This window comes from Pocillopora verrucosa, chromosome 6 (genome assembly GCF_036669915.1).
Source record: "Pocillopora verrucosa isolate sample1 chromosome 6, ASM3666991v2, whole genome shotgun sequence".
Lineage (NCBI taxonomy): Eukaryota > Metazoa > Cnidaria > Anthozoa > Scleractinia > Pocilloporidae > Pocillopora > Pocillopora verrucosa.
In genome coordinates this window covers 24,890,850-24,912,792 of record NC_089317.1, presented here as the reverse complement: position 1 = coordinate 24,912,792, position 21,943 = coordinate 24,890,850, and the positions used below count along the sequence as shown (strand labels likewise).

At 38.5% G+C, this 21,943-nt stretch overlaps 4 protein-coding genes across 4 annotated transcripts; 3 read left to right on the top strand and 1 right to left on the bottom strand.

Annotated features, from left to right (window-relative positions):
- Positions 1-212: 212 nt before the first annotated feature.
- LOC131783586 (WD repeat-containing protein 44) lies at positions 213-12,012 on the top strand. Its single transcript, XM_059100379.2, has 22 exons — positions 213-425; positions 717-747; positions 1,670-2,212; positions 2,857-3,336; positions 3,810-3,946; positions 4,365-4,427; positions 4,533-4,591; positions 5,063-5,130; positions 5,648-5,725; positions 6,297-6,341; positions 6,457-6,483; positions 6,711-6,777; positions 7,125-7,255; positions 7,390-7,500; positions 7,599-7,639; positions 7,880-7,961; positions 8,172-8,271; positions 8,625-8,719; positions 9,250-9,351; positions 9,715-9,830; positions 10,360-10,478; positions 10,858-12,012. The coding sequence occupies exons 1-22, from the start codon at positions 340-342 to the stop codon at positions 11,001-11,003; spliced, it is 2,727 nt and encodes a 908-aa protein (XP_058956362.2). The 5' UTR covers positions 213-339; the 3' UTR covers positions 11,004-12,012.
- LOC131772394 (uncharacterized) lies at positions 11,721-21,428 on the bottom strand. The gene is made up of 7 exons (XM_059088314.2): positions 20,972-21,428; positions 16,554-16,648; positions 16,120-16,276; positions 15,473-15,536; positions 14,544-14,830; positions 13,736-13,916; positions 11,721-13,152 (listed from the first exon to the last, which is right to left on the bottom strand). The coding sequence occupies exons 1-7, from the start codon at positions 21,398-21,400 to the stop codon at positions 13,016-13,018; spliced, it is 1,350 nt and encodes a 449-aa protein (XP_058944297.2). The 5' UTR covers positions 21,401-21,428; the 3' UTR covers positions 11,721-13,015.
- LOC131780496 (uncharacterized) lies at positions 18,100-19,856 on the top strand. Its single transcript, XM_066169218.1, has 2 exons — positions 18,100-19,548; positions 19,622-19,856. The coding sequence occupies exon 1, from the start codon at positions 18,192-18,194 to the stop codon at positions 19,287-19,289; it is 1,098 nt and encodes a 365-aa protein (XP_066025315.1). The 5' UTR covers positions 18,100-18,191; the 3' UTR covers positions 19,290-19,548; positions 19,622-19,856.
- LOC136281614 (uncharacterized) lies at positions 19,706-20,430 on the top strand (the record flags this gene model as incomplete). Its single annotated transcript, XM_066168270.1, has 1 exon — positions 19,706-20,430. A coding segment is annotated over one exon (600 nt), but the record flags the coding sequence as incomplete, so codon positions are not given.
- Positions 21,429-21,943: the final 515 nt, after the last annotated feature.

Here is a 21,943-nt window from a genome sequence, read left to right as displayed (position 1 = left end):
AAATTCAGCTGAGTGGCATTTTTTTTTTTAATTATATTCATGAGCTGCACAGGTTATAACTAGCCTTTCCACCTTGTTTTACAAATAGAAAATAACGATTGTAATAGCCGGTTTAAGCCGGTTATGTCTTTTATTTTTATTATGACGAGTACACCAATCAAATCATGCGTTATAATGTTGATATTCGGCTCCGGAAGCAAAGAGCTCTGGGTAGCAACATAGAGGCGAGGTTTTAATATGGCTGCGAGATCTCCAAAATGTATTTCTTTCGGTTGATCTTAACATAATAATCAGGAATATCAACAATTTTCCCTCTTCCGTCTCTATGATTTCGGAGAGATGCAGAGTGAGAGTGATTCCGACAATGAGTTCTTCGATGCTGCAGAAAAACTTAATTTATCTGAGTCTTTCTCTTCAGATTCGAGGTAAGGAGACTTTACGTAGCTTGAATGCTAATATTTTTTTCCTACGTAGATTCCAACTCGTACAAAAGTGCTTCGTTTCATCGTCATTCATGGAAATTTCTGTGTTAATTATTCTGTTTGTAGCAAGGGATAATTATTATTCATACGCTTACATTTGTCTGTGCGCGATTTACTTTCAGTTTGTTGCAAAACAACATTCTTCTGGGAATTTTAACATTTTATAAGCGGTTAAATCTTTCCTGCTTTTCTCAGCTTTTAGTTTTCTTCAGCTTTTGTTTTGTTCTTTTCCAGAGGGCCAAAGGATGAAGAGACCGCACAAAAGGTAACTTTGTTTACCTGCATTTTAACTGTGCACATGTGCCACATAATCAGCACGAAATTTTAACGCACTTTGAACAGGACGAACACCTGTCATCACTCTATGATATTTAATCCAAATAATCCATTCATTGGGTTTTTAATCGTTGCTTTTATTTTTAATGGTGGCTTCTGCCCGTGACTGTAGGTTTTCTCTTGTGTCTCTTGTATGGACTTGTGGCGTTGTGTTTCGGGAATACAATCAACGTCAAATAAATTTTCTTTAGCTACTGTCATTTTTCTAACAAAGGTAAACGGCGTCAATTTGACCTTAAATTCTTATGTTTGATTAAATGCGAAATGTTTATTTTTTGCAACTTACACAACATATTCTGTGGGTTTTGCAGATGAGATAATTTTCTGGCATTTGAATATGCCTGAATTATTATTTTCATTGCAAATGAAGTTATGAAAAGTGATGCAAGACTGCAAATGAGAATATGCAAGTAAATATAGAGATATGAATGACAATGGATTTTCCACACAGGAACATACATGCACATTTTTGTTATATTTTTCTGTTGTTTATTTGGTGTTAGTAACTGTGTTAACAGTTAACAAATTCATATATGTGGTAACTTGGAGGAGAGATTGAAGTAAGTATTTGGGCACTGAAAATATACTTTGGAATATTGTTTTGCCAAAATTTGGAAATATGGAATTAAAGGAATAATTTTGATGTCAATTAATGGCAGAATTTTGGAAACAGGAGGTCTAGGGAAATTTTTTTTAACAATTAAGCAGCACACTCAATAAGTCAGCAAGCCTTGTCTAGCTACTGGCCAGAAAATTAGATTTTAAGTTTCTACAATAAAATGAATCTATCATCTTGTCAATGTGTCATAGGGTAAGAACTGCTATGCTGATATTTGTTTGATTTCTTGTAGGATGTAGTGGATGGACTATTTAGAGATCATTCAACTGATATTTCTTTGAAAGACCAGACTCCAGGAGAGGACTCAGTTCAGGCAGAAAGTTCTGTGGTTGAGCAAACAAAAGAGGCAGGCATTATCAAAACTCATGGAGAGAGTACTGCTTTCCATCAGTCAACCAGTGATTTGGGCAACCGAGAAGAAACCAGTGATGCATCTTTACCTTTTGACATGACTCATAATGATTGTAAACTTGACCCAGAAATAACAGATCCAAATAGTTCAACAGACTTTCACAATGTAGCTCAGGCTTGTTTAGGTGAAAGGGAAGTACAAAGTGACAAAATGGTGACAAAGGAGACAACTGAAAGCACTGTCACAAAGGAGAGTGTAGGGTCTAATGCTACTGTTGTGAAAAAGACAGAATTTGCAAAAAGCAAAACAGATGCCAGTCAGATTGTTGCTGATGTTGTTGAGAGTATAGAACAGGAAAGTGCACCTCCTGTAGCTCCTCCCAGAAGACGGAAGAAAAAGAAGAAAGCTTCCATAGGTGACCAGGTGAGTTTACAAAAGATGTGTAATGGATGATGTAATAGAAGTTAAGTATCCTGAAGTCAGAATCACAGGTTTTCTTTCTACAAACACAACCTTCTGTAATTCTCCCACAACTTTTCTAAGAAAAAAAGACTTGCTCCAAAGTGACATGATTGACTGCACTCACTTGCAGTGTTAATCAAAACTCATCTACATTCCAGCCTCATCTCTGACAATAGCTTGAGTTTGGAGACAGGGTGGTGGTGATGACCGGTGTGCTAGTCTCAATCTTTGCATCAAAATGTCCAAGTCTGGAAGCCTTACTCAGGGGTCATTGAGTGACCAGCATCTAATTTCTCCTTACAATATCACCTCTGAACCAAACCTTAAGGTACCAAGAATTAAGGAAATGATCATCAACTAAATAAAGCTCTTAGTTTTTAAAAAATTCCTCCTTGTCACCACCATAGCAACTGTATAGAGAACAGTATGAAGATTACACATACTGATGTCAGGTTATAAAGGGTGAGGAAGAAAGTGATAGCCTCATGTCAGCTATACCTCTCTAATCCTTTAAGGTTGTATAGTAGAAATATCTATTCAAAATATTTAAATTATTCCTGGAGCAGAAAGCCCACAGTGTTGACTTCCTCTTTATTACCTTTTAGAAACCAGGGTCACCTACACCTTCAGAAAGCACTGGGCCAGACTCTGCTGTTTCTACACCTACAGAACCAGAAACACATATTCCTGCAAGAGTGTTTGCCAAAGCAGTTCTCTCTAATGAACAGGATAGCACAACAAAAGAATTTGAATCCCAAACTACTGGATCTAATCAAGACAATCTTATCATTCATGTTGATGCAAATAACAAGGAGATGAAAACTGTGTTAGACAGAACAAGTTCAACAGAAGTTATTCCTGCATTGACTTTAGATTCCAGACTGAAATCCGACAGTGTGGCCTCCATTAATAGTGCAAAATCAGATAGCTATGGAAGTGTTGCAAGTAATTTATCAAATGGTATTTCTGAAAAAGCAGGTTCATTCACTTCTGTTGCTAGTAGTTTTTCAGTTCATCAACCATTTGGATCTCACCATGGTTTAGTCCGATACAGATCAGCTTCAGGAAGACCCTTGTCTGATATTGTAAGTACACTCTGACTTCTTGCACACAACTGATACCATCACACAGGGTTTGAGATTATGACTGACACAGGTACCAATAGGACTTACATTTTCTTACTACAGACTAAAAGTTCTGGCCTCATCACCACTTTGGTTACAAATTTTTGTATATTTTATATCAAAAGTTAAACTAGTCAAGTTTAAAAGTACATCATATATACTTAGTAGTTGTCTATTTTTATTTCCATCTATTAGGGTTTTCTGTTTTTAAGGAGTCACTTTTAAATTTTAATATCTTTCATTAAGATTGGTATTAGATATTTTGAATTAATTTTGTGGTCCTAAGCTTAAAAATATCCAGTTCCCCAGTGTAAGACATTGTGCAACACCCAAAGCAGGTATTACATGAGAGTTTTAGTCTTCTCACTTAAATGTCTCCACCATGGTCTCTATTTAATCACTCAAGCTTCTAAGTGTGTTGTAATTTTTTGTAGGAAATTTTAGAACAAGTGATGGTAAAAAACCTTGACACTGGTGAAGCTGTACCACTGAGTGTAGCAGAGGAAAAATTACCAAAATGTACCAACCCTTTGGCTTTACAGATCATGAGATTAACATCTGAATATTCAAGGTAACTTTACCCTCTAACCCCTAAGAGTGACTAGTATTTAATTTCTGCCTACAATATAACCCCTAGATTCAAACATTCAAGTTATGAGAATAAAGGAGATGATCACCAACTAAAGAAGGTCTTGATTATTAAACAAATTCTCCTTGTCAGCTGCTTTGGAAATGTGATAGGAACAGCATGAGAATATGCAAGTTGATATGCATGTTCAGGTGTAAAAAGGTTAATGACTACAGAGCACTGCTTTGTTTTGTAGCCTATTTCGAAGATTGCAGGGTTGCCGTTATTGAGGAGGAAGGTTTAAGCATGAGACTAAACATTTTGATGAAAAATACCTTCCCTGATACATGTTGTATCTCTCTACTTTCCCTGTAAATGTTGAGTGCTCTTACTGATATTTATTTACTCATAATTTTTTCAGCAATCCAGACCTTGCAAACCAAGATAATGAGGATGGACTGGAACGAAAAGCTGCAAAGAAGACGTAAGCTATTACCACTGTTTTTCTATTTTCAATTGTTAATCATTTTTAAGTTACTATGATTCAATTTTAGAGGCCAACGAATAAGTTTATGATTATTTCTCATAGGAAAAAACTGAAGAAATTTTTTGGGAAAAAAGCAAAGAAGCCTGATAAACCTGCAAAAGGTTTGTCTGTCATTGTATTGGTTCAGGAATAAGAAAACTTTCTATTGGTGTACTGGTGTAAAAACCCACATGGGATGTTGGGAGAACACTCGAAAAATCCTCCAACATCCCACAAAGGATATTATATTGGTAAACCTGTGGAAAGTGCAGTCTATTGCTTTTAAGGTATTCTACTCCAGTGCAAGGAGCTTTTGCTCAAATTACAGTTTAGGTCAAACCTATCATAACTTGAACTTGATGAGATGGTAAAAGTAAAGTGACAAAGCCTGATCCTTTGTTGGATTTAGGATAGTGAGAGGTCTTAACCCCTTTTTGTACCACTAATAAGTACTTATAGGAGTTTTTGAAATCTTACCAAAAGATGCTAACAAATAGAAAAAAAAATTCATCATCTTTGAAAAAGATGTTAAATATCTGTGTAAAAGTGTTGCCAGTCAATCTGTACTTCATGTTATTATGATTACATTTTAGCTCGCAAAGAAGATAGTTCCTCCAGTGATGAAGAAACTCCTCAGGACTCTCCAGCTCCTCTCATCAAGGTCAGCTGTAGCTTTAAGTATATATTTAGATTACCTGTTAGTTCCATGCTGTTAGTTCCATTATGTAGAGTGTTACCTGTATGAGGGTGGTGGGACATGTGACTGTTAATTCTAATGCAAAGCAGGGGTATGGATATGATTCTTGTGTTGTTTGGGCCGATTTTTTTGTTTTGTATCTTTGTGTAATGGTGTTCTCCAGGGTCTCTAGTTTCCTCCCATTACAAAAACAAACACTGCAAATTCCAACAGAAACAGGTTAAGGGTTACCTTATGAGCAACTCACTGCTGAATTCCAAATTAACATTTAGTTTCCAATTTTTCTTTCTCAATTTAAATGTTGCCTCTTGTTAAGTACATTGTACCTGCTTGAGCACCTGTACCGGAAACCCTTGCACCACCTAATACATTTTCCCATGTCATAGCTGGCTTTCTTTATTATCTACACTTTTTAGGTCTATCTCTCATTGTTATCAAAATGTCCTGTGTGTTAATCTTAATTTCACCTTATTTTTCATAGATAAAATCTGGTCATGGTAAAGGTCCACCTGAGTTTGAAAAGTTGAGAATTTTGCAGGATCTTAGTGGGGAGCATGTGGTATGTAAACTATAGTACATTGTAACTTTAAATAAAGAAACATTAGTTCTTAATTTTTCACATTAGGTCTTTTAGTGGGGATTTAAGGTGATTAAGTTAAAAAGACCATGGTGCCCAGTGCTTATAACAGGTATCTGTTGATTGGAGTGGCTGGGAGTTTATCAACTCCTTGTGGATGGGATTCTTTTTCATGGCTGGTACCACTTGGACTCTCACTTTGACAGAATTTCTCCTTACTATCAGGCAGAGAAGCAATGAGAATTTAGAAAGGTATAAATTAGAGGATAATTTATTGATCCAATACCAAATTCTCCAACTGCATGGCAAACAGTAAGGAGGATTACCAATTAGATCTTGAGAGTGAATGGGGTAACCCTTAAGTATTTTTTCACGTTACCCTGTTAGTTTGGGTACCATGTGTGGAGAGAAGCTTCCCAAGAGTAAATTGCCTTTCCCAGGAACACAACACCCCCTTCCTGAACCTAGGATGCTTACCAATGTGTTTGCTGGTTAAATTGAGCAATGTTTTATTTATTTGGTTTGTTATTATTCTTATATTTTTTTTTATTAGGGAGCTGTGTGGACAATTAAGTTTACTCTGTGTGGCAGACTTATGGTAAGCTAATCTCCTTCTGTACCAACATGCTGGAGGTGAACATGATAGAAATTCTCTTTTACAGGTTAATTCTGTTTTTCCTTTCTCACAATTTGTTCTTATTTTGCACCTGTAGGCTACAGCTGGTCAGGATCATATGGTGGTAAGCAAAAAAAGTTTTATTGGCACTAATTCTCTTGACTCTACCACTCCCAAGATTGAATTTTAGTGTTTAATTCCCCTGTCAACATGTAGCTGCTTGTTATTTCCTTTTGGATCAATAAAAGAATTCATGTTGTTAGTTTTTGTGGTATTTCTTGTACTCACTTCACTGGTTGTATAATTGTTTTTGAGAATTCAAACCTTGGCTTTCTTTGTGGTAATGTGTAGAGAGTTTGGGTGCTTAAGGAATCTCAAGGTTATTTTGAAGAAATGAGAGCAAAATATTCAAAAACAGGTAAGATTGCATTACATGGGATAAGCTAAATATTAAAGAATTGTGTAACTTGTCTAAAGTTTTTTTGCTAGCAGATAAAGGAGTACTTGAATGAGTATTACGGTATTATGGTGTGAGTTGCTTTTTCATTTGCACTCTGCTTGGTATTTGTATTTTGGAGGTCTCAAATTATTGTGTATAAGGAAATCTTGAACATTGGATACAATGTCTATCTTTCAGTTCAATTAAGTTGGGCCCGAATGAGACTTAAATTAAAGAGGATGACATGCAACAGCCAATAATCCTGTAACCCTGTTTGTTTTTTGCTAGCTTGTTTGTTTGTTTAATAAATATATTTATTTTTTAAGGTGATAATTCATCATCAGAACAAGAACCAAATTCAGAAGAATACTCACAAATGGAGGAAACTTTAAAAGGAGGTGAAGAAAACACAGTAGATGCTGTGGAGGGGCAAACAGAAACCACTGAAGCCAATGAAGTTAGTTCCTCTTTTTCATTTTGAAACCCATTTTTTTTGTTTCTTTGGTAAACATTGTAGTAAAAAGTAATGACAAATAACTCCCTTGTGAAATTGAAAACTTGTTCTTAAGTAGCCATGTGTGATTGTTTTAGGAGCCTGTTGCAGAAGCCCCTGTTGAAGAGGATCTGGGCCCATATATGAAAACACCTCTGTGTACTTATTGTGGGCACACTGGAGATGTTCTTGATTTGTCTTGGTCAAAGGTATGAAGAAAAAAATTAATTTTTTTTTATTATTTATTGGGGAGCAGACGTGATCACTTGCTTATTTTTACTCATCATTTTGTTAATTTTTCTGACAGAACTACTTTCTTTTGTCCTCCTCAATGGATAAGACTGTAAGGTGAGCACATTAAATTTGATAGACGGAGCCATGTATGGCACCAGTTTTCTCCGTCAGATTACTTGTTACATTTTCATTTCTTTCCTGTGTATTTTTTTTAATAATTATTTTCGGGAGAATTATTCTGTTTACCTGGGGAGGGGGGGGGGGGGAGAAGGGGGCACAAAATATTTTGAGAGATTTGAAGAACTCAAATGATCAAAGGGCAGATTACAAGATTTTTAATATTTGTTATTGCAGGTTATGGCACATCTCCAGATCTGAATGTCTATGCTGTTTTCAACATATAGACTTCGTGACAGCTATTTGTTTTCATCCAAGGGTAAGTAACTGCTAACTGCTATGGTGAAAACGAAGAGAGTGTGTGAGGGAAAGGAAGGAAGGGTTTTTTCCCTTTTTTTTTTTTTTCAAATCTGCCGTCGATGAAACATTTTGATTTGTTATTGAGAGAACAACACCATGAAACACTACTTGCATTTGGCGATTTTTCAGACTTAATACTAGTTTGAAATGATGTTATTTTTTGCTTCAGGATGATCGGTATTTCTTAAGTGGTTCACTCGACGGGAAAATTCGTTTGTGGAACATACCAGATAAGAAGGTAGCATTGTGGAATGAAGTTGAAGGAACTGGTAATTACCTTCATTTCTACTCTTGATGTCTGTTTTCAACTATTATTTTTTCGATAGCGCTTTTTGGTGGCAATTTGTATTGAATGAAATGTCACCCAAACGAGCAAATTTAGATTGACGAGAAGTCCCTCCTTTTCATTGAGGCCCGTCGCCAAAGAATAAAAAGAAATTAGTGAAAAAAAAATTGATGTCAGCGCGTCACGTGGTTCTCTGGTTGTGCGCACTCCCAGAGTTCCGTGGGCCGGGCGACGGACAACGCCGAAAAGGAGGGACTGCTAAGAAAATTATGTGTTTACTCCGAAATTGCAGCAGCATCTCTATTTATTTCCGTTCGTTCCTATTTTTCTTGATAGGGAGTAACCTAATTACTGCTGCAAATTTTTGTTTGAATGGCAAATTTGCTGTAGTTGGTACGTACGATGGACGATGTATCTTTTATGAAACAGAGGTAAGGCCCGTATCGCGTTGTATTTAAAAATCTAGGACTCGAAAATCGACGCTTTATTCCAGGTTTCCCCTTAGGAAAATATATCCGCACTTTGTCTTCGTAACAAAGAGCTAAGCCACAGTCCGCCCAGCCTTAAATGATTTAGCCTCATTGTGTCAAGTTTTGGCATTATCTCCGTCCTTTGCCATCCTTGGTCATTTTTTGCTCATTGTTGTTTCTGTTGTGTTTTTCTATCTCACCAAATTTACAATCCGTGTCAATCTTCTCCATCCTCAGCGATCCTTTTTTCTTTGTTAGTTTTTGTGGCCTCTTTTGTGTTTTTTCTTATCTTTCCAACTAATATTTTTTTGTTACTTACAATCCTTGTTAATCTTCATCTTAAACCAATCTGGCTCCTTTCCAAATTTCTTGTTGTTTCAGCACCCCTCTTTTCCTTCTTTTTTTAATAACTTTTCCTTCCTTTTTTATAACTTTTCAAGAATTTCAAGTTTGGCATAGTTTTTAATTTTATGATAATTCTCGTTTTACAGCGACTCAAATATCATACACAGTGGCAAGTGCGAGCTGCCAGAAACAAGAAGGCTCGCGGCAGAAAGATTAGCGGTATTGAACCCATGCCAGGAGAAGATAAGGTCATTACAGTTTTATTAATTCCACTTAAGTACATTTTGAGTTAGTGTCAAACGTCAGCTGGGATTGCTAAATGGTTTCACTTCACTTCGCTCTGTGATTGGTTTGGAAAACTCGCGCCGGCCTTCAACAAATCAGATGCAAAACTTAAGCTAAGCGCGACTTGGTACTTCGCATTTTTCCACCCTTTGGTAAATGTATTTGTATTTGATAATACACTTCCAGTTCTCATTAGGTGCTTGCGATGTAATCATTGTTCTCAGAGGCCATCGTGACAATCTTCAAACAGCGCTCGATGGGATATGATTTAACGTCTTGGGAAGTTTTCAAATAAATATACATGGTTTTTCTTGTTTCCTCTTCAGGTTCTTATCACATCAAATGATTCAAGAATAAGACTTTACGATCTCAAGGACAATTCTCTGAACTGCAAGTACAAAGGTTGTGTAAATACCAGCAGTCAGATCAAGGCGGGTTTCAGGTAACAAACGCAGGAATTTTTTCATGTACGTACAATTATGTTAATCTTGTTCAGCCGGAAAAAACTAATGAAAGGAAATACAAACAAAGAAAGCAGCGAAATCAGAGGAACTCTTGTGTAATAAAAATTAAAGAAAAGGAATAATCATTGGTGTAACTGTTCTTCTTATCTGGTCACTCAACTGCATTAGCCAATGAAAAAAGCGTAAAACATGTCATAAATGACATTAAGAGCTAATAAAAAATAAATTTAAAGCACGTCAGCAGCGTCAAACTTTAAGAAAGGGGGTGGGGGAGGGGAAAGGGATCATGGCTATGTCCAACAGAAAATGTTTTGAGATAAGTAATATTTGTGTATAGACGAATTGAAAAGTCGGTAAAGCTGAACTAAAATATTTCAGGAATATCCGACACAGCTAAATAATAACCTTTCGTGATAATTCACCGTCAAATATTCAGGAGAAACCCAATGAAGAATGTACGGCATACAGGGAAAACAATTTACTGATTTCTTGTTCTATATTTTGTAGCCATGACGGTCAGTATGTCATTTGTGGCTCAGAGGATCATTTCGTTTACATCTGGAGAACTCAACACGGATTTCCTTCCTCCAGGCGGGACAAAAACGAGTTTTATGAGAGCTTTTCAGGTAAGACAAAACTGTTGAATGTTAAGAATCTTTTCAAGTGAAAAATATTCCGCTGATGAAGACCAACTCTTATTCAATAATGAATAAAACGACTTTTTTAAACGTAACGTTTGAGCTGTGAGACCAAGTGTTGGGGATCATAGCTACAAACAATCACAAATTCCAAGGGCCTCTTCAAGTCTTCAATTTTTATGAATTAAAGTTTGAATCAAGAAGAAAAACGTTTTACTTTTTAACGCAAAACCGCGTTGTTGAGCGCATTTTCAATCAAATTTACCACCAATGAAGTACTACATTGACACTGTCTACAAATTGCCAACGAACCATTACATGCAGTATCCGCTGAAACTGTCCACTCTTATCTTTTTTTTTTCCCAAGCCCACGCGGTTGTGGTGACGGCAGCAATGTTTGCCCCAGTTCCCTGGCTAATCGTTCCTCCAGACTCGAGCGTTCATCAAACCACGACAGAGGTACTTGTGACCGCTGACTGGAGCGGTGCCATTAAATTGTTTGTGAACAGATGACACGCAGCTGCCCTTATTTGGAATATCGGTGGAAACTGTTTAGCTGGTCTGGAAAGTCCTCGTCACGTGGTTATTCAAATTCTCTGTCTAACATGATGGTCTACCCAGATTGTGAACGGGAATTACGTGACAATTTTCTTTGCGTATCCTAGACGAACACCAGTGTACAGTGATGTGGTATCATTTGCAGTTTATTCTGCACTCGTTCTCAGTTTTCTCTATCTAGCACGCGGCACGGTAGTACGTTGGGTGATGGGAAGAGGACTGAGAGAGATGACTTCCATCTCACTCTCTGTGGCTGTCACCCTACCCGTCGTGCCTCGCGCTCCCCTGCTGATCCTGTTGGCCGCCGTTGCTATAAAGACTTAGAAAAACATAGGCTTTATTCGCTCACTTTTCCGTGAAAGCAAGCAGATGAAATATTTGAATACAATAATATACTCAAGATCCAGTAAACTCATTCAAGTAATGAATCAATTCTTTTTTGTTTGCTGGACTTGAGCTGCTGCACTACTCGTGCTAAATTCGCCAAGAGAAAGGGACAAGTCCTCCAATATCCAGGCTACTTAAGTCTCAGTCGAAAAATTGTAAACAGACTTGAATATAAAGCAATCGAGTGAAAAGCTCTCTTTTTTAAGCTGTGGAAATTTAAAAATTTTAATTTGCCTATCAATCGACAGAGTTTTTTTTATTTGGTTAAATATTTTTCCAGGTGGATTCTGACAGTCGATTGGGGACGTAAGTTATTTAAAATTTCAATACAGATTCTAAAGCTATGATAATTAATGTTATTATAAACAAAGTGGTCCTAGCCGTAATATTAGACATATCAGATAATTTGTAATTCTATTTAAGAGTGAATTGGCAGGGAATCGAGTTTTAATTGAATTTTGATCTGTTATGTTTGTTTTCGTGTACGCGGGGAAATGAACCGTGTATCCCTGTGGTAGTTATCGTGATTAAATGCTCTCAGACATGAACGTGCTTTGAGCTGAGTGTCTTCTATGAATTGTATGGTAGTCTTGTGTACAATTTCAAATGTCTTCAATCCATTTCAAGCGGTGAAATTTTGATGATCTGAAAGGTACTGAACCCAATTCCTACAATTACGTACATGAAAAGATCGACATTTAAATCGTTGACGGTTTTCATATCTTATTTGGGTCGACCCAAGAATTACGTCCTAGTTGTTTAACATGGGAGGGTCGACTGGAAAACGACTCAACTTCAAACGTCCAACTTTTTATGTCCTGAAGATAGCCCATGAATAGGTATAATTTATTTTTGTTCTTCAAAGTTCCTTCGTCCCATTAAAGAGTATGTTAAACTTATTAAATTCGTTAACTTTCATTATTGGGTTCACTCAATGGTAAATTTGAGATCGATTTATGAAAATTTTGGCGTTTGATCTAACTGGTGTAACTGGTATACAAAAAGGTGTTACTGACTTGTCTAACTAAGGTCGTGTTCTTAACACGAGAATCTCCTGCAACTCGCGTTTTCCTACCGCGTCGTGAAATCGACTGGGAACAGGTCATCTTACTTGTGAGCAGTGGTTTCACAGTCATCCCAAGACGGTCACAAGAACACGCTGGTGACCCTGATGTGTGATTGTTATTCAGTGATCTAATTGACAGCAAGGCGTTTTCAACTGTTTTAGCGGGAGCGAATGCCTGTTAATATCTGCATACTATGGAGGTAGGCTATGCACAGCAATGAAGCCTTACGAAATTGCCATTTTCTTTTACCTATCTGTTGCATGTCTTGCATTAAGAAGTCGCGATGGTCCTAACCGGGCCTGGTTTGAGCACTAGTACCGTCATTTGTTTCGTCTTCTCTTCTCCAAGACAATTTGGTCTCGACAGAGAAACAGGAATAAACTATTGACCATAACTTATCAAGACGTACCTACCGTAACATATTGCGCTTGAAATTCGTTCATAACCCAGCTACGGCTTAAAAGCATGCAAAAAACAATTAAATCCCAAATGCACCAGATGAGAGCAATGATCCTAATGCGTTATATTTTCAGAAGCGTACATCTCTAAGTAATAGTTACTCCATGGTGCTGAGAGTTCCTTCATGTGCACTGCGCTAGTAACATTCGCCCTCAGTTTGGGGTTAAACACTCCTTTTTCGATATCAACGTCTGAAATACAAACATAACATCAATCTGTTAGTTCTCCTTGGGAAACGGCGTTTTAATTCGGCAAGTTTTCGATGTGACGCGGCCGCAGGTGTTGCTGGCCAGTGTATTCGCATAATGGTAAATTTTTGCCCATGAAATATTGGCCTGGAGAAGAATGGGGAGGATATGAAGGGGCTCTGGCAACCGTACCGTCATTTGGGTGAATATAAAACAAAAGTGACATGATGGTGACAAGTACCACTGATTCAACAAAAACGACAACAACAACAGAGGAGGTCAGTTAAGTAAGTAGCAAATTCCATTGTACTTGGGAAAATTTTCCGCATGTTCGCAAGCCATCGCTAAACTGAAAGCGAAAACTTTATACAATCAGCATTCTTCTTTGACCTGTCATTTCTTGTCTAGGAGAAACCAGTTACCTCTTTTATAACAATTGCTCTAGATGGATTATTTTTGAAATACGCTTTATATGAAAAATTGAGGCTCCTTACTTGAACATCTCCTGATGTGTATTCGTATTTTTATGGAAAAATCTCTATTAGAAGAAAATAAAATGCAAAAATAAAGTGGATAAGATACAGACCATCTGGTGTCGTTCTCTTCTTTATGCAAGTATTCCTCAGGGAACCAATCAACAGGAAGATGACAAGAATACCAGCAAAGGCCAGTAAAATGTAGTTGAAGGGTTCCACTCCGTCCTTGGATGACCTTTGCTTCATATCATATCGGTATTTTCCATGGCTGTACTTTTCAAAACAGGAAAACTGAGAAGAAAAGAATACACAAAGGTATCTGAATTATCGATCTTCAGAATTTCTACGTCTAACATAATTTATATTATACTTCTTCACAGCGAGATGCAGCTATGAGTATGGCATCTCAACGTGAACTCAATTTCAGTTCACAGAAGTTTATTATTCTGAATTCGTTAAGTCTCCCTTTCTACCTGAAAATTGATTGTTACAAATCGAAAATTCGCAGTAAATAAACCGGCCTGGGATGGAACTCTCTTACTCGGTCGGCTTGGATTCTAACACCGCACATATCAAGAGTACCTGATGACTCATCCCCTTTTTACAATACAAGTTTTTGTTCTTCTGATCCCTAGCTGAACAGGATAAATATTAATACGGGTTACATGATGGGTTAACTTTATTGGCGGCCTGTGTTGATGAACATAAAAAATCGCGGGGCAATGGGAAGACCACTCGACCGCAGGTGAATTTAATCACCCGGAAATGTGACATCCTAGAAATGAGATTCCGTAATCAAGTCAACCATGACGATTTACAAGAATCTTCATCCTCGCAACAATGGATACGCCAAGCAATTTTATCCTATCACCACGATCGAAGCATAAAATACTTAGCGTATTTGAGTTGTTTACAAACCTGCCAATCCTCTTCTTCATAGTCATAGCCGTAATCATCCATCTGTCCTGTTGCCCTTTCTCCGTACGTCCATGCCTCAGCTCGCCCTTGTAAACAATTTCCAATATCTTCGTATCCCTTTTTTGCCGCAAAACCCACCCTGACGCTCAAATATTCTATCGATTCGTCGACTATCGTCAAACGAGAAAATTGTTTTTTCATTTCCTTGGTACCACAGTCGAACAGCCGTATTTTATCCACGCTACCATCCATCAGGCCGTTTAGGAGTTCGCGTTCTGTGGGATATTCTGTTTTGAAATCAACCGGAGTGAAAGAAGTATTTTTGTTGATATAAAACATACCCTTATCATTTAATTACCTTACATCTGATGATTGCTAGTACCAGTCCTCTTAAAAGGGCCATCCCGTTAGCGGGTATGACCCAGCGAATCCCTCCAGCATATGCACAACAAATGTTGCAACCCCCTCCCACCCCCCTCCTACGGATTTTTTTTAGAAAAAGCAATACTTGCCCCTCCCCTCGGAGATAAAATTAATATCCTAGATGTCTGCTTCGTTTGGGTTCCGTCTGATTCAGTACTTCTCAAATCGTTTGTAGGACTTAAGGTTTCTGATCTACATTGTTTGTTGTTACAATATTGTGATGGAGAGAAATAGCTAAGGACGCATCTCAAAATAAAATGAATCACACAGACCTAAAGTGCCTGATCCAAGGATTGACATAGGAATGATCATTATTAAGAGACCTTTAATGAGCTGTCCGCTGAGCTTACGCAATGCAATAAGCAGCGCTTAAAGGGAGGTGGTAAAGGAGATTCTTACTGTATTAAGCAGCAATGGAGTGCCACTAAGCCAATCCAAAAACGGCAACAATAACAACATAAACAAAGAAAAACAAGAAAAAAAATGGAGTTTTGAAGTCGACGCACCTGTGATGTTGGTTCCATGGTTGTATTTCTCAAAGAGTTTTCTACTTCCCAAGGGAATACCAAACTGTGACGAATTCCGTCAATACGCAACTGTTACTCATAGCTAATCTCGTAACCAGATCCTACTGCGTAATGTAACTAAAATGTATGTTGGTTGTGGAAGGTCTGGTTACGAGACTAATTCATAATATCACTTTCCTAGCGCTTGGTGTTTCTAACCAAGGTTCAAAGACTGATGTGATATGCACCATTGAGTATCGGTAAATATACTATCAGGGGTTGAGAGCCCGGAGGGGGGATGAAGAAGAAGTTAAGAGTTTCACCTCTATATTTCAAGTCGGTTAGACAAGATGGAGAAACACAAAAGAGTTGATAACAAAATAACTAGGAAAACGAATAGTGATAATAATGACAATTAGACTTGAAAGAACAACAATACCCATAATGGCGAATTATATCGATCGTAAAATGGAATGTAAAATGTTCTACAAATTTTCTTTGTCAGTCTGAGGACGAAATCACAGACGTATGGAAGTCGATTGCTATAGGCCATGAATGTTCTTTCGTTAGCGAATGAGATTCCAACATCTCTCATGACGCACGAAATTTGAATGTCATGAAAAAAATTATCAAACGCTGTTTCATACCTTAGATCCAAACACATCATTAAGGGGACGAAGTCCATCAGCAGTGATGGACGAGGAGATTTGGGCTGTAATGGTTGACATCAACAGCATTCCGATGATCATCCACAGTGAAGCATACACCCGAGCCAGCGATGATTTAGGAGCTTTGTCACCATAGCTACCATGTCAGTGATGAAAAAAAAAATACAAACAGAGTGTTATTTTTCATATACATTATTTATGTTAAAATAACTAGACTATGCACACTTAATTTCAATCCGTGATAGTTTACTCGGGCCTCGCCATCATCGACCATCACATTAAAGAAATCTCGAGCTCACACACCTGTACATGTAATAATCAACTTGTTGATTATAAAATGTTGTCATGATAAGTCGGCTACATTGTATGGCAAGAGAGAGTATCATGCAAAATTAAAGTTTGCAGTCTCTTACCCGACTGTTGTCATGGTAACCACTGCCCACCACAATCCGTCTTGAACACCTCTCCAAAACGAGTCTGGAAAATGACCTGAATTTACTCTGTGATCCTGTGAAAAGGTTAATTGTTGTTGAAACTAAAGAACAGTGACAACTGTTATGCGCAGGTGGCGACAAATATCGAAATACGCTCTCAAAGGACACGCGATACTTATTTAAGTCTTCTTTTACGAACTGAACAAATTCCTGTTTCAAATTGATGAATCTGAGAAATAAGTGAGAAACGCATGAAAGTAATGCAGTACAGAGTATGAACAACCTCCAGTGAGCTGATGAAATCTCCGCAGAAATTTTATGCATTACACGAGGTTTGAATATAAATATGTCGATATTCTGTTGATAATATAATGTCGTCAGTTTTGGTCTGTGTTCCAAAACTGTTTTTGAAGTGAGGCGACAGGTGCCGTAAAGAATTTGTATAGGATATGATGATTAACTCATGAAGCAATTTTTTGTTTTTTCTTTGCTTCGAAAAAACCAGGAAAGATTTATTACTCGACGTTTCGGGGTCATCGTGACTCCATTATCAAGAGACTAGTTTAAAAACATGCAAATAAGGAAAGGTACAAAAATAGCATAAATTAGAATGAACGGCTTAAACAAACACCTTGGCGCGGATGGAATCCGTTTGCACGTTCAGTGTTGGCTTACGCATGCGAATATACAACATTTCATTAACAAGGCAATCAAATTTGCCGTTACATTTCGCGATGACGTTGAATTGCTCGATCAAGCGTTCAGGCATTTCACTATTGTGCTGGAGGTGGTAGTGTTTGTAGATAGAAGATGATTTCCTTGTGTGCCCTTCTACGCGCTCGTGTAAGTGACCACGAGTATAGCCCACATACCCTGCATCACACAGGTTACATTTAAATTCATAAACGATACATTGTTGGTTAACAATAGGGGGCTTAATTTCGTGTTGCTTAAGCTGTTGATCGAGCTTAGGGCTAACGAACACTGGTTGGACAGTCACGCTTAACTTCGAGCTTAGACTGTTCAGTTGTTGTTTAACATGATTAGCTGACGACTGGTCCTTGAAGGGTAACACTAATCTCACAATCTCCGATGGTACGTCTGGTGATGGACAGGGCTTTGCAGATGAAATCCTTCTCTCAACGAACCGCTTGATTGCAGTTTCAACCAGTGGCTTTGGGTATTTCAAGTTATGAAAAACCCCTCTAAGGCGGTCACATTCCTCGGAGAAGAAAGACCAGTTAGAAGATAATCGATAAGCGCGATCCACCATGGTGTTAACTAGGCTGCGCTTGTACTTAATATCAACATGACTCTGGAAATGCAGAAGGAGACCCGTGTTGGTTCTGTCGTGGCCTGAAATTTGCGATCCCACAAAGAGTGTCTCCAGTTGAGATCAAGGCAAGCTTCGAGAAAGCATACTGGAACCTTGAACGGCATCTACCAAACGAGAATTTACGCGAACTAGCAGCCGCAACCTTACGATCTGTTGCGCTAGAGTATATTAATAAGAGTAGCCCAAAACCTCCTAAAGCCCTCTTGCAAGCTATTGAAGATCTGAAAAAACGCGATGACATCGTTGTCACAAAACCGGATAAAGGGTCTGGTGTTGTTGTTATGGATAAATCAGAATATCTTCGCCTACTATCCGAAGCGTCAATAAACGATACCAGCAAATTCCGATTCGTCGACTCGGAGAGACCGAGAACCAGAGGACGACCTCCTAAGTATTACCACCCTCTCCTTCAGAAAGAAAGGGAGTTGGAAACTCTCGTTCGAAAGATTCTACCGAAATCCATTGCTGACGCTCTCCGCCCGAAAGGGTCCAGACTCGCACACTTGTATGGCTTGCCGAAGACACATAAAGAACAGTTGGCCGTGCGGCCAATACTCTCTGCTACTAACACCTACAATTACTCGCTAGCGAAATGGCTTGACGACAAATTGAAACCCCTGTCGTGCAACCAATATACAGTGACAGACACATTCCGCTTTGCTGATGAAGTACGAGGCTTCGAGATCAAGAACGGCGAAATTTTAGTTTCCTATGACGTCACCTCATTGTTTACAAATGTACCATTGGAGGAAACAATACAGATCTTAGCTGGAAAAGCCTTTGCCCAGGATTGGTTCAACGAGACGCACAGCTTGAACATCTCTAAAGCGGACCTAATCGACCTCCTCCGAGCAGCTACGAAAAACCAGCTTTTCCAGTTTGACGGTGCTTTATATGAGCAGACAGATGGAGTCGCTATGGGTTCTCCCCTTGGACCGTTGCTGGCTAACGTCTTCATGTGCTCGATTGAGGAAAACCTCGAACAACACGGTCAACTTCCGCGCTATTACCGGAGGTACGTCGATGACACCCTGACCGTAATGCCTGATAGGGTGACCGCTGGCCAGTTTCTAGACACCCTTAACTCTACCCATCCCTCCCTCCAATTTACCATGGAAGTCGAACGGGAAGGATCCCTTCCCTTTCTAGGAACTGAACTGCTTAACCGTGCACCAAAGATTGAGAGCAAGGTCTACATCAAAAGAACCAACACGGGTCTCCTTCTGCATTTCCAGAGTCATGTTGATATTAAGTACAAGCGCAGCCTAGTTAACACCATGGTGGATCGCGCTTATCGATTATCTTCTAACTGGTCTTTCTTCTCCGAGGAATGTGACCGCCTTAGAGGGGTTTTTCATAACTTGAAATACCCAATGTAAGTGCCCCTAAGGCACGGGTTTATCCCTTGTTTTGATTTAGTAATCGTTTAATTAATAATCTGTAAAAGTCACACTAGGTGCCTCGTCACGCGTTCCGTAAGTGGTATCGCATTTCCAAACAGAACGGATCTATTGTGCAATTCAATAATTCGATCGATTTCGCAAGCACTCGTGGTTTAATAGAAAGAAATTGTCTGTCGTTTTTATCGAAGGAAGGAAAGGTCCTTTTGTGTCAACTCTCGCCAGATCCGGCAACAATGTAAGTTTAATTTACCTCGAGTGTTTCTATAGCTAATTTCTTGTCCCTAATTTTGTGAATCAATTATTTTTAGCTTCACGGTCGAATACGACATTTAATAAAGGAGGCGTTCCATGAAAGAAATTGGGGCGATATTTGTTGTGTCGATCAGTGAGATTCGTACGGTCCAGCTAGCGGCGATCAAGCGTCGCTATACCCAAAGCCACTGGTTGAAACTGCAATCAAGCGGTTCGTTGAGAGAAGGATTTCATCTGCAAAGCCCTGTCCATCACCAGACGTACCATCGGAGATTGTGAGATTAGTGTTACCCTTCAAGGACCAGTCGTCAGCTAATCATGTTAAACAACAACTGAACAGTCTAAGCTCGAAGTTAAGCGTGACTGTCCAACCAGTGTTCGTTAGCCCTAAGCTCGATCAACAGCTCAAGCAACACGAAATTAAGCCCCCTATTGTTAACCAACAATGTATCGTTTATGAATTTAAATGTAACCTGTGTGATGCAGGGTATGTGGGCTATACTCGTGGTCACTTACACGAGCGCGTAGAAGGGCACACAAGGAAATCATCTTCTATCTACAAACACTACCACCTCCAGCACAATAGTGAAATGCCTGAACGCTTGATCGAGCAATTCAACGTCATCGCGAAATGTAACGGCAAATTTGATTGCCTTGTTAATGAAATGTTGTATATTCGCATGCGTAAGCCAACACTGAACGTGCAAACGGATTCCATCCGCGCCAAGGTGTTTGTTTAAGCCGTTCATTCTAATTTATGCTATTCTTGTACCTTTCCTTATTTGCATGTTTTTAAACTAGTCTCTTGATAATGGAGTCACGATGACCCCGAAACGTCGAGTAATAAATCTTTCCTGGTTTTTTCTATGCCTTTCTTTGCTTCGTTTGGACTATTTAGATTAAGTCGCTATTTTCCTCTTTACTGATACCAGTCGTTTCGAGAAATGGGAAACTTGCCTGTTAAACTTTTTTCATATATATCAATTGACTTTTATTTCGTCGCTGCCACTTTTATGGTACATTTCTTAGTTTTCGTCCGTAATGATTCCGGAGATGAAGATCTTTGAACAAAGCTTGAATTTAACAACTGTCAGTGACATGACGCATCCTTCAAACTTTCCAGTTTGAAGCAAAGACAGTTAACACATTCAAATAGATTAGATTAGATTTTGCTCATGTGGATTACAATTTCTCTTTCAACTCCCTGAAATATTATACCGCTATCAGTGCAATCATAAAGTTTCAGATGGAAAGGTATACTGATCATTGTCAGTATCAGAAAAAAGAAAAAAAACCATCCTTAATATCCCCATGAATGTTGAGTCGATTCAACACCAACCTTTGCCATTCGTATAATTCAGACGATCAACTTTTGTAAGGATACAAAAAGACTTCGGAATACCTACCAAAAACCAAATGACAATTCCTGACAGCATGGCAGCTATTATGCAAAGAACAAGAAGTTTCCATATTTGTGCAAATGCGTGAACGATTTGTCGGCCGGTGGTAAACGATTCTTCTTTGATGACCAATACAGAAGAGAACTCCCTTTCTAAGAGTGTAGCATTTGAAGAGCAAGAAAAGAGTGGAAATGTTACATTTACAATTGGACCGTTACAACCAGTGGTTTCATTGACTTTTGAATAATTTGAAAGGCAGTCTTCTATGATCTCATTCACTGTGTTGTTCCACTCAGACTGCTTATGTCTCGCAAAAAAATCCCCAATCCAGTTGAAGCTCACACAACCATCGATTGAAGCATTTTGATCTTTCGATGGATGAGCCACTTTGACCTGTGTGATGATTAAAACGAAGAGAAAACACTTGCACGACATTTTGGTGCAGGAGACAACCCGCACGTTCTGTTGGTTCTTGGAGGCAGTAATATTTACGAACCAGTTGAGGCAGAGCGTTTATCAATAGCACCTTGTCATGTCACCGACAGATGTTTCTAGGAAACTTTTTTTAATTGCAGGCACTCAAAGAATCGTGGCGGGAAACCTTCAGAATGAGAAACTTTCGGATGAATATGACAATATGGTAACAAAATATTAATATTGTGTCAGAAACTCCCGGGGGGCATTTCCATATCATAGTGGGGCATTTCTATTTTAGGTCTTGATAATGAGTGTCTTTTATGAATTGTATTGCAGTCGTATGTACAACTTCAAATGTCTTAAACCCATTTCAAGCGGTGAAATGGCAATGATCTGAAAGGTACTGAACCCAATCCCTTCTATTACTCACATGAAAAGATCGACGTTTAAATCTTTGACGGTTTTCATATCTTATTTGGGTCGACCCAAGAATTACGTTAGAGTTGTTTAACATGGGAAAGTCGACTGGAAAATGACTTAACTTCAAACGTCCAACTTTTT